At 40.3% G+C, this 12,512-nt stretch overlaps 1 protein-coding gene across 3 annotated transcripts; it reads right to left on the bottom strand.

Moving 5' to 3' along the window:
* Positions 1-1,739: 1,739 nt before the first annotated feature.
* LOC109462595 (zinc finger protein 436-like) lies at positions 1,740-3,941 on the bottom strand. 3 transcript variants are annotated; one of them, XM_019759156.1, is made up of 3 exons: positions 3,824-3,941; positions 3,007-3,082; positions 1,740-2,488 (listed from the first exon to the last, which is right to left on the bottom strand). In XM_019759156.1, exon 3 carries the CDS (start codon positions 2,467-2,469, stop codon positions 1,792-1,794), a length of 678 nt encoding a protein of 225 aa, XP_019614715.1. In that variant the 5' UTR covers positions 2,470-2,488; positions 3,007-3,082; positions 3,824-3,941; the 3' UTR covers positions 1,740-1,791. The 3 variants fall into 3 exon arrangements, with proteins under 3 accessions (XP_019614715.1, XP_019614716.1, XP_019614717.1); XM_019759157.1 differs by lacking the exon at positions 3,824-3,941 and adding an exon at positions 3,736-3,805; XM_019759158.1 differs by lacking the exon at positions 3,007-3,082.
* Between the last annotated feature and the right edge of the window lie 8,571 nt (positions 3,942-12,512).

The raw sequence follows: 12,512 nt of genomic DNA, 5'->3' as shown, positions 1-12,512 counted from the left end.
GACGGCTTGCCGGATATTGTAATTTTGTCAGCTATATATTTTTTAAACAGCTTCATTTTACAGTCACTACAATTGTAGTAGAGGAAAGACGAAAAAGAAAAAAAAAAACTAAAAGAAGAAGATATTTGTTAAGTGGGTGCTTTAAAGATGATGTTGAATAGTTATATTTGCTTGTACATGTAACGTTTGCTCATCATTTTACAATATACAAATAAATATGTCCAGCCAGTTCGGAACAGTTTCAACATTATATTCTTTTTTTCACTATAGTATCGGAACCTAAGTGTAAATAACTCTACAATATGCATTGTATAAAGAGATATAAATATATGCCTAACTGTATGGAATAGTTCGAGAATCTCGAGAGTTCAAGAATTTTAGAAAAGAAATTTTAAGAGCGTTTTTGGTCGAGGGTATTAATTCGTCATGTGCCTAATGCAACATCAGTATTCCAGGATCCTATCTAAAATACGATTAATGTGGAACATTATTAACACAGCATATAGATAATCAAGTATCATAACTTTCGTTATTATGTACAGTGACATCAAAGCCAGTTGGCCTTAGCAAAGATATATGTATGTCGGCACATAGATATCTATAACGCACTTTTTACGTTTGGATTTTTTTTCAGATGCATACTTACTTGCTCTTGTGGTTAGATAGTTAAAGTTGTCACCAGTACTGTTTCCGTGATCCGAAAAAAACAGAAGGTTCATCATGTTTGAATGTTTAAATAGTACCCATGACATCACCGAAGCCTCCTGGTGGAATAGGCAGTTATCATCAAACGTAAACATGGATTTTGGTAAAATACCACCCCAATGTGTCTGAGACTGGTATATGAATTATTTTGCAAACATGATTTGGGATTGAAAGGCACCAAAACTGAAATTACTATATTTCCCTTAATCGTGCGAATATTTGGTTACATCTGTTTCATATGTAACATTTTTCTGTTCGACTAAAAGTCAGACAGTTCCGAACTGGTTGTGCGGTTTCTTTCCTATGTAGGACAGACGAGATATATGTTTGCCGGTGGGTTATAGTCGATTATGAAACAAAGGAAAGCAACGTGCTGATTTGCAGAGGGAAGAATCAGACAACATTATTCGTAATGAAAGAGATCAACTTGGAAATAACAATGAAGTTAGTGACAAAAAAACAACAATTTACGTATCTGAATTTATTGTTTTACCAGCGCTGATTTGCATAGGGGCAAATTAGACAACATCCTTAGGAAATCGATCAATAAAGCAGACAACACATTGGGTATTTTGATTTTTTTGGCGAAACTGGGATGCAGAAAGTTGACAAATCTCTAACAGTTAGCATTATGTATCTTACAGAACAATTGGAATAAAAAAAAACAGTATCAAATTTTTATATGTATATTGCTAACTAAATTTAAATTTGAAATGTTTTAAAATGAAGAAGTATATTGTGGTTAGTTCAAATGAAAGAAAACTAGTTATTTAAGTGCTATAACAGACGGACCATGCGTCTTGTCGTCAAACATACCGTCTCTTGCCATGTAACTATTGTCTGAACAATCCACAGCCGCATTTGATACACGACTTCTGGTTCTTATCAACGGGCTAGGGAACACGCATTCGTTATTTTACAATGTAGTCATATGGAGCGTACACTACTGAAAGTAAACACCAAATAAGAGGTCAAATTGCTACTGACCTCGCTATAGCTACTGACTCAAATGATACCACATAATAGTTATCTTTAGATGGACACTGGAAAGTTTTTTTGGAATGGTTTGAGATTGCATGTGGACACTCATCGCATCTGTACGCTTTTATCACCAGTGTGAGTGCGCATATGTTGCTTCAGACCAGACGTCTGACTAAACTGCTTGCCGCACTCTACACATCTATACGGTTTCTCGCCCGTGTGAGTCCGCATGTGAGTCTTCAGATTGTCCGGGCTTCTGAACTGCCTGTTGCACTCTTTACACGTGTAAGGTTTCTCTCCTGTGTGAGTCCGCATGTGAGCCTTCATGTTACTCCGTGTGCTGAACTGCCTGCCACACTCCTCACACATGTACGGTTTCTCACCTGTATGGATTCGTCTGTGATCTTTCAGATTAGCCAGCTCACTGAACTGCCTGCTGCACACTTCACACATGTACGGTTTCTCACCAGTGTGAGTCCTCATGTGCTTCTTCAGACTGCCCAGCTCACTGAACTGCCTGCTGCACTCCTCACACCTGTACGGTTTCTCACCTGTGTGAGTCCGCATGTGATTCGTCAGCTTCCAATGATGACTGAAGCTTTTGTTACATTTCTCACACCCATACGGTTTCTCACCTGTGTGAGCCCGCATGTGTCGCTTCAAATAACTCAGGAAGCGAAACTCCTTGTCGCACTCGCTACACTTGTGACGACGCGTAGAATCCTGCTTTCCACGCCTATTCTCTTCCTCTTCGGTCAAATGAGATGCAGCTCTGGTAGCCATGTTAGTTAAACTACTGATCCTGCATGAATAAAAAATCATTTAAAATTCAATATATCAGATTTAACGGAGTCCAGAAATTTATTTATACATGTACATGCTGTATAATCTGCACGCTAAGAAATACACATGAACATGCCAGTTACATGCAACGGTTCTGGTTTATAGAAATTAGTTGATTTTGTGGAGCGGTAATCCCGGTTCGACTAGACACCCCGTTTTGCAAAGAGGCAAAATATTTGGAGTATAGTATGAGACAAGAGGTTGCATAGTCTAACTAAAAGTATATGGTTTGGCATGCTACCTGGAGGGATGTCCTACCTGAATGAAGTCTCTAGTTTACTTTTACTAAACTCTACTGAGTCTACTCTAAAACGGACACTAAGCCGGTTTAACATAGGCAAATATATAAAGTAAGTCATAACGTAGACACACATACGGTTCTTCGCACATCTACAATGCACTGTGTGACATGCAGCAAAGTGCAACATGCCATTGGCCTTACGTAGATAGGAAAACGAAATCATAGTCGACACTTACCAAGATGCACTGACACTCCAAAGTACTGGTCGATGTTTTAACGACGACACAGATCCTCACGGCTGTAGAGTCAGTACTGACAGAAACAGAGTGGTCAGTCATGCGTTTATATAGGGACTGAGTGGGTGGATAAAACCGGTCCGGTAGGTTTTACTTTATTACAAAACAAAGAATCATCATTAGATAGCATTTTTAAAAAGACAATGCACTTGGACAATAACGATAAAGACAACAACATATTACGTGTTTTTAATATTGTCCAAACTGGAGCTGTTTCGTTTCGGCAGACTATCTAATCTGATTGAATGAAAGGTGCATGAATGGCCAATTATACTTTACACTATATAATTACAGGCCGGCGTCTGAATGATGAATTTGGAGCGGTTTTGTCTAGCTCGTCTTGCCAACAACGCCTACGGTTGAAGGCTGTTAGCTTCGAATTTCCAGGATTACGTAAGTGATTCATTCCCAGTCGCAATTGTCAGTCAGTAAGAACAACTTTGAAGTCTCCTTAGGCGAGACTGAGGCTCAAATGATCTCAAATATTTCTTATGACTGGTCCAAAGGCTTCCATGGCTACACGCCACTACTAATGATAGCGATTGTGCGCCACAAAGACAACGGCACGTTACTTGTACTTGTTTTGAATTCATAGTTGAAATGGAGATTGAGAAAGTTTGCAAATAATTAAAACTTTTTTTGCCTTTTAGTTAGTTTTACACACTATACCTTGCCTTTATCAAAATACTCGATCACGACACCGATTGGAATTATCTTGTACCGCGGCACAGCGACTGTAGGTGGCAAAAAGTCTTACCATTGTCTTTCAAAACTGCCCAGAGTTGATACAGAGCAGAAGTAAGATGGAAATCGCCTCAGATTGGAGAGAAATGATGACACCACACGCACGGCTCAAAATGGCGGTACAGCGTATTCATAGGTCAAAGCAATCGAGGGCAAAGGTAAAAGTTGACAAACCTGATTTCCCGGAGTGAGCTGTGTGTGTGCTGTCATTATTTTTCTCAAATCTGAGACGATTTCCATCTTACTTCTGCTCTGTATCAACTCTGGTACCTACACTCGCTGTGTCGCGGTACCAGATACTTATGATAAATGGTTTATAGGCCAAATATTACCCGTGCACTCGCGCATTCTCTTTTTAGCGAACGCCCACGAACGCCTAGGATTTGTCGCATGAATCTTATTTTTTTTTGTGTGTGGTCATGTCCAAAGTGTGCCCCCGCGTGTTCGGACCAAGTTTGAAGCGAATCAATCAAGCTGAACATAAATAAATCGAAATTTACTGTTTTTTTCTCTTCTTAGCGAATACCCACTTTACTTCCGGGTTTGAAGGGAATGCCCAGTAATCCTTGCAAAATATCGGCCCTCGCGCAACGCCGGCAAAATCCACCACCACAAACATGTTCATATAGGACACGCCCGCTCGAACCACTCTGCTGAACGGCCGTGGCCGGAGACAGGCGGCCGGACAGCCTTTCCCTGGCCGTTCATTTCGATTGTATTGAGTAGACTGTATTGTCACGCAGTGTATAGCTGTGCAAAAAATTCATGAATATAGCAAATAATACCTTAATTGGTCTGACGAGGTATGGTTACTTTTACCCTTATTTGGCAGAATGACGTAGTGTGATGTGATGCAACAGCATTTATTATCTATGCAAGAGCCAGACTTATTTTCGTGGAAAAAGAAGTAATCTGGCAAACATCAAAGAAATCTATTCACTCGTGGATTTCATTTTCACAAACATTTGCGCATTCAGTATAGACGCCCAAGACCCCCCTCCCACTTCTTTGGTTGTCGACGAAATAGCTATTTTTTATTCGATATATCTGGTGCTATTCATCGTTATGAACCGTGATGAGGTGGGGGGGGGGGGGGTATAAACTTAGTCATGTTTGGGATCACATTCTTAATAACTGACATTGGTTTTCTTATTGTTTGTAACTATTATGATTCCTAACAATACAAATGTAACAAGACTTTTAATAATTTCTATTTGGGACTGTGACAGCTCAGTATTGTCAGTTAACAAATCTTATATATAGAAACACTTTACATTTGGAACCGCATATTTCCCTATGATGTAACAATGCTTAGTATGATCCTTCCGTTGGCAGAATCATACCAAGTGTACTTGGTATTAATTTGGCAACACTAGAGTTGAGTAAGGTTTGGGAGACTTGTCTTAGAAGTAGACGCTATGCCATTATAACATGCAGGTTTTATTACTTATTATTACTAATTACATATCTAGACATGGCACACAGTGTCCTTCTGAGGTATTTATTTATTCCTTTATTACAATTCACCACATACACATGTACATGGAAGGCATGGTGGAACAGGTGGACCTAAGTGCACCTTTTCAAGGCCACCATGCCGACAAATAAATAGACAATGTGCATAAAAAATACAAAACAGTGATACTGTCTATACATGACTATTCTCATGGCAGAATCACATCAAGTTTACTTGTTAAAAAGGAGATAAACATTCAAATATAGATTTCCTGAATATATGGAAGACAGGAATTCAGAAATGGTGATTCGTACATAGACGTTGTGCGAAAAGAATATTAATATTTTACTGCTTTATTACTTTTATTGTTATTATTGTTACCTTTTGCGATACAATGTACAAGCACACAATGTCCTACTGATGGCAGAATCATACCTAGTTTATCGGTTAAAAAGTTAATCGGTTAATGGTAACACGAATTAAGTAAATTTGGGAGACAATAGCTGGAACAAATACCAGCTATAATGTATTGAGTTTAAAAGATCATTATGCTTTGGTCCTCATTACGCTGGTGCCCGTGGGGGATGTAGCCCCGGTTGGTCCCGGCCAGACTCACAAGAAAGAAATGTAGTACTTTAGGATCTGCATGAAATACAAAAAAGTTCTTAGCGTTGCAGTTTCTTTTGTGTTTTATGTTTCCTTTTTATTCCATGATAACTTCTATCTGATACCGTGGTTTTCTACATTTAAGAAGGCAACTCAAGGCAATTCAACATGTCCCTTTTGCTAAGAACCATCCGCACATGTCTGTCCTTTTGTTTGTTTCGCATAACCGGTAAACCGCCTTTAGGCGTAACACACCTACATGTACGTACATGTACAAGCTGCGTAAGACCAGGCTGTAAGGTTTGAACCACCGGGAAGATCCACAACTCTTTTCGATAAGTTCGGTGGGTTTTTTTTAACGTGCGTGGGGTGTGGCTGTCCCCAAACATGGGACCGTCCATTTACCGTCCACGTCCTGTCCGAGGGACGTCCCTAACCGAAGCTAGGTACTCATTTCCACCTGAGTGAAGTGAGGAAAGTCGTGTAAAGTGCCTTTCCCAAGGGCACAAAATCGGTGACATAGACAGGGTTCGAACCCGCGACCTCTTGGGTGTGACCTCGAACGCGCTACCGACTGCACCACACGACCCCTTGGTGCTGATCAACATCCACACACACAGATGGTGCTTGGTACATAGGTCCTTGCTTCGATTAAAAATATACTAAAACTCTGAGTGTTTTATAGGGAGAGGACACCTCCGAACTCTTCTGTTTCAACTATTTCCAGCGGTGACCCTTCTCACACAACGTTCAGTTCTAGCCGATTTGCTCGGGCCAGTGAGTGCAAGGAGGCCCATATAGCACAATTGAGTTTTTAGTACCGGGCAATCCACCCTTGGAACAAACTACCACAGCACATCAAACCACTTCCCATTAGATCCACATCAAATAAAAGCCACCTTACAGTTCTTCATACAACGTTCTGTAACCTATAGATAGATTATGTTACTTTCATTTAATTTTTGTGCTTAATGTGTATTATTTTTCCCTGTTATTTGCCGTATATTGTGCTTTTTTATTTCTGTATAAGCCCTGGAGGATTAGCCTTTTGGGCTAAAGGGTATCGAAATAAAGGAAATTACGAAAATAGCAGATCAGATGACACCAGGAGGCAACAGAACCAATGAAAACAAAATTTTGGAAACCGTATATAATTGGTAAAAACCTGGTAAACTGGCCATTTGTGGTGTGGGTGCAAACGAGTATAAAAGAGAAAGGTTCTTTTCTAAGAAGACATAGAAATATTTTTGTTGTAAAGGGTTAACCAGAATGTAAAAGTGTCCACAAATGTATGAATTTAATGTTACACTGTAGTTGAGTAGCCATCACAAAGTTCCGAAGGAATTTGTTTTGATAGTGTAGTATCAATTCAGACTTGACAAAGCGAAAATAAACTAACAGGAGTCAGTACAAAAGCGTAAGATCGCCAAAACGTACTTTCGAAACTACCTTTGAAATGGGCACAGATAAATCCAGCTAGTTGTCCCTCTAGGAACACAATAGAGTTTGTACAGTGCACATTGCCGTGGGAGCGCCGCTGGTGCAGACAAACGCCTGGAAACCGAAGCGCCCCCAGTCCGGACTGGGTGACGGGTAGAACTGCAGCGTCGGCAGCTTTGCGCCTCTTGTAAGAAAAAAAAACACACACTTCTTATTCATCTACAGAAGCATGACAGGTAGATGCTTGCAACGAAAGCATTTTATTTTGTTCCTGACACTGTTTGTTTACATGGTACGTGAGACTGACCCGTCGACGATGACGTCATTCCGTGTCTTGTCGTCAGGGTCGTCGCTAGGCGTGGCCACACAGGTGCGAGCAAACACCTGCAGGTCTGCGTCACTGGAATTCACCTGGATCTGTACGTGGATCATCTGGAACATAGCGGTCACGGTCAATGTCAATGTATCATCACCTCACCTCACCAATGTATCATGCCTAAGGGTAATGGCAATGATGGCAATGTTTAGAGAAACAACAGGACAAATATGAGCATGAAAGTTCATCTGTGTTGGTATATAACATTATGATAACAGTTAAACTTTACGTGACCAACACCAAGTGTCTTTGCGAGAGGAGTGAAGGAGGCGGTGAACATTCGGGCCAACCGTCCAACACTGAACAGAGACGGGGGCGACACAGGTTATCTGACACGTACGATCCTCTGCTGCAATCACGTGTTTCCGACGTCACGTCCCGGAAGCTGCAGTACAAGGGTCCATTCCGTGAACAAGACTGACGGAGTTTGTTTGTTTGTTTGTTTGTTTGTTTATTCGATCTCCATTAGATTTACCTGAAATCTATTCTTCCTGGAGTCGCAAAATTACAATGAAACAAATGTACAGAACAGAACAAAACAAATGTACATGAAAGTAAAACCAACATAACAAAAGGTGTAAGTCTTAATAAAAAAAAATAACATAACGCACACAACATTAACTGAAAACTGAACTTAAGTGAACGGGGATAGGTCAGAGGTCATGGATGATTAATGTAACAAAACTGTTACAAAAAGAGGTTGCAAAACTGCAAACCATAAACAGTAGTAAATCAAAAGGTGGGTGCAGAACTGCAAATCATAATAACGATAAGTAATAACAAAGTGGATGCAGAACTGCAAATCATAATAACAATGATAAATAACAAAGTGGATGCAGAACTGCAACTCATAATAACAATAAGTAAATAACAAGTGGATGCAGAACTGCAAATCATAATAACAAAAATAATTAACAAAGTAGATGCAGAACAGAAATCATAATAACAATAAACTAGAGTTCCACGATCTCATACCTTCGCCAAATGATGTTAGCCTTTATGAATAAGAAATATACTAATCACCCTGATTATGCAAATAGGATCCTCAATTGCATGAATTATATCAGTCTGTTGATCATATTCTCCACCAAAAGACAGTCTTATCTTAACAAAGAATGCCATTTTCTCATAAATTATGCAAATGTGGTCCTTATTTGAATAAGTTATGTTTAATTATGTTCACCTTCTCTTAACTTTCAAACACCCCAAGTATGAAATTGCAGGCAGTTACCACTATGCAATTATAACATTTTCTCATTAATTATGCAAATTAAGTCTTCATTTGGATCATGAGATATCAAAACCGGAAGTTCTGCTGCAGTACCATGACAAGCCGCCAGGTGGCCCAAAATCTAATCATTTAAGGTCTCATCAAGACCTACCCACCTACCAAATATCAAGTCAGTCCATTTAAGCCTTCTCAAGTTATCGTGTTGACACACACACACACACACACACACACACACATACACAAACGCCTCTGAAAACATAACCTTCTTGGCGAAGGTAATAAATAACAAGTGGATGCAGAACTGCAAATCATAATAATAACAATAAGTAATTAACAAATTAGATGCCACCTGATAATAATTTTAAAACCCAAACTTCACTAAGAAAATACTAACGTCTATTTACAACAGTATGAGTTTAATTAATTTCCCTACAATTTCATTTAATCTGAGACTTGGTTTAAGAATGCTTACCACCAGTACTGTAAAGGCCTAGTTCTGTCAATTCGGTCGTTAATTTGGGGTAAGACCCAATTTACTTGGTGTTGGTCACGTAAAGTTTAACTGTTATCATATGACAAATATGACATTATTGTTCTCTTCTATGACATGAAAAATAATATCCCATTTAAATCAGGCCAAGGTAACCTGATTGGATTCGAACCTGGGTCAAGCGTACCTCTAAAACTCTAACCTATGGCTCACCCTCTTCGCCCGATACATCACGATGTGGATTGACCGTGCTGATACACTTAAACTTAGCCGTTCTGCGAGATGGCATCGACCGCTTCAAACGGCCACGACGTTTACGCATAGCCTCCACGGCTCCACCTTTAAAATATTCTATTGCCTTTAGGGGGTTTTCTTAGATTATGGCTATAGGGTGTTGGTTAGATTAGCCAGATTGTTCTCAGAGCTAGTACATAAGCCAGTTTCAGTTTATATGGGTGCCAGACTAGGCTCCAGGGCTATGGCTACATTGCTCATGGGACGATCCACTTGTTTATAAGATGAATATATGAAAAAAAATAGATTGAAAATTAAAATGTGAACTTAATCACTAAAAATATATAATAGTGTTCAAAGACAGTGACAGAAATAAACGTATGCGAATTTAGGTGGGCTACCGTTTAACTGGTTTCGGTTCCAAATTATTGAATACCACGTTCTTTTTCAGTGATCTATCAGAACGATTATATTACAAGAAGTATCGTGAAGTCTGCTACACAGCATTAAACACCAGGCAGTCGTTTTCCTATTCGACCGAGACCTGTCGGGCTGACGGAGGTGCCCTTGCCGCGCTGAAGCAAGTTATCGACGTAGCCTCCTCCAGGCCGTCCTACGGGATTACATTTTTAGGCGAGTCATTCCGGGGAAGGCCGGTACTTTCCTAACTGGGCGGCCAGTCAAACCCCCAGGCGGCCAAACTCCCATTGCTTACATGCGCAGGCGTAGCTGCATCCTGAGAGGGGCGCAATGATAGTGCCCTGTTCCATTCCAAAACATTATTTGGAATACAGCAAAGTGAATCTGTCTTCCTAAACGTGATTCATTCCAAAACAGGAATTGGAAAACTACTACTACAAAGTAGAATTACGTCAGTTAGTCTCAAAACACTATGAATACGTTGTGCCGAAGTGCTGTACAATACTCTGGTATTATATAAAATTACGGGGTTCGCGCAAGCGACGTACGTTATGTCGACATGTTTGTTAAACCCCTCCCATCCCTTGCCTCGGCCTCAGGTATAATGGAAACCCCCTACCCCTAGTATTGTCGAAGTCATGTATTTGACAGGATCATGCATCTGGCTTGACACAGGTTTCTTGGCGCCCGTTCAAGTTCAGGGATTCAATTTTACAAATCGTCATGGAGGTTCACATGTTATTCATTACATCGCCCATTTTACAGTACGATTTTCTAGAGAACAGAATGGAAGGATTCTTTCTTTACACAGCCAAGAAGGTTCTTCAGCCGAATCACTCATCTTCCTCGGTTTTCCTGAGTCGGTGTGATGACGTGGTTTTATTCCCATGTGATGTCAACAATTGGTCAAAGATCGTCGGAAGTCGACATTACATCCTTCACAGTTGAGAGTTTGGCACGCTTACCACTCACGCACTGATGGAAATTTAATTCTTAACATTTGGATAACAGTTTAAAGTTTACCATTTACTAAGAAAAATTCTGTGTTTAACGGTAACCATTGCAGCAAAGAGTAACATATGGAGTGATTAAAAAATGTAAAAAAAGTGTACATGTGTTAGTTATGGGTTCACCACACCACGAAGTGGTGTGGTGAAACCATATTGCTTTTTCTGATGTTTCTTCTTCTTCTTCTCCTTCTCCTTCTCCTCCTGCCATTTTTTAAATGGATTCAGCTTCTTCATTTTAGGGCCTAAGGTCCTGAAATTTGGTATGGAGGTACAGTGGGCAAATACCCCTAGGCGTTTTTAAATGTTTGTGATACAAGCTTTTAGAATGGTTTTATTTGAGTTTTTTGGCTGTATTATAGCTAATGTATTGCTGTGTTAGTGTGCCATGTTTACCACGTCTGGGCATGAGTCATCACAATGGAATGCAGGGCATCAACCAATAGGCATGCAGCTTTCCTCTATACTTCTTGCTGATTGGCTGTTGGAATTTAACTTGATTAACACCTGCACAGATGCATTTCCATACTGACAGTATGTCTGTATTCAAGTGTTTTGGTAGGTATTTCAAGCTTTCCTGCTCCAGCATTGGAATGCCGGGCATGGACGTTTTTTTTTTATTTTGAAAATCAACAGCTTGCATTATGCAATTAAAAATCCTAACCAATAAAGTAGGGAATAGCTATCCAACTGTTGTTTTAGTTGTATTTTACTTCATATTATAGTTATATCAATGTAAATCATTGTTTTCCCTTGTGTTTCCCATTCTTTCCCTGCCATGTCGTAAAATGTGGTGAACCCATCGCTGTATTTGCTCCAAAGCAAATATTGGCCTTTCTAGTTATCTTTACCTTTTATTAAAAAAATCTGACTTGAGGATGTGGCAGTTGTGTTACCCCCCCACACACAAACACGCACACACACACACAAACACACACACACACACACCACACACACCACACACACACACACGCACGCACACACACACACACACACACACACACACACACCACACACGCACACACACACACACACCACACACACACGCACACACACACACAAAAACACGCACACACACACGCACACACACACACACACTCACGCACACACACACACGCACACACACACAGACACAGACACACACACACACACACACACACACACACAAGAAATGTTGAGGTCCGAGCACGCAACTTAGGGCTGTTCTACAACAAGGTTTCTGGCGAGTATGTCGGGAAACCGCCCACTGATAAAAACTGCCGACGTGATGAGACCCCTCCCACGCACTGGGGTTATATACAGCACAGGAAGAATGAGTCATGGTTCTACAAGGAAACTCCAGCATTTGAAAAGTTACAGACCTAGAACGGGGTACAGAAAAACTTCGGTCTTGTCAGGTTGTCTACTTTCCTGGTGTGGTACTGTACTGGAACTTCGCAGCA

The sequence above is a fragment of the Branchiostoma belcheri genome, unplaced genomic scaffold (assembly GCF_001625305.1).
Source record: "Branchiostoma belcheri isolate BF01 breed outbred unplaced genomic scaffold, Haploidv18h27 scaffold119, whole genome shotgun sequence".
In the NCBI taxonomy this organism is placed as follows: domain Eukaryota; kingdom Metazoa; phylum Chordata; class Leptocardii; order Amphioxiformes; family Branchiostomatidae; genus Branchiostoma; species Branchiostoma belcheri.
The sequence above is the reverse complement of the archived record's forward strand: the minus strand, read 5'-3'. Positions and strand labels throughout refer to the sequence as shown.

Coding starts and splice junctions, on each gene's coding strand:
- LOC109462595 (XM_019759156.1), bottom strand. CDS start 2,469: ATGGCTACCAGAGCTGCATCTCATTTGACCGAAGAGGAAGAGAATAGG.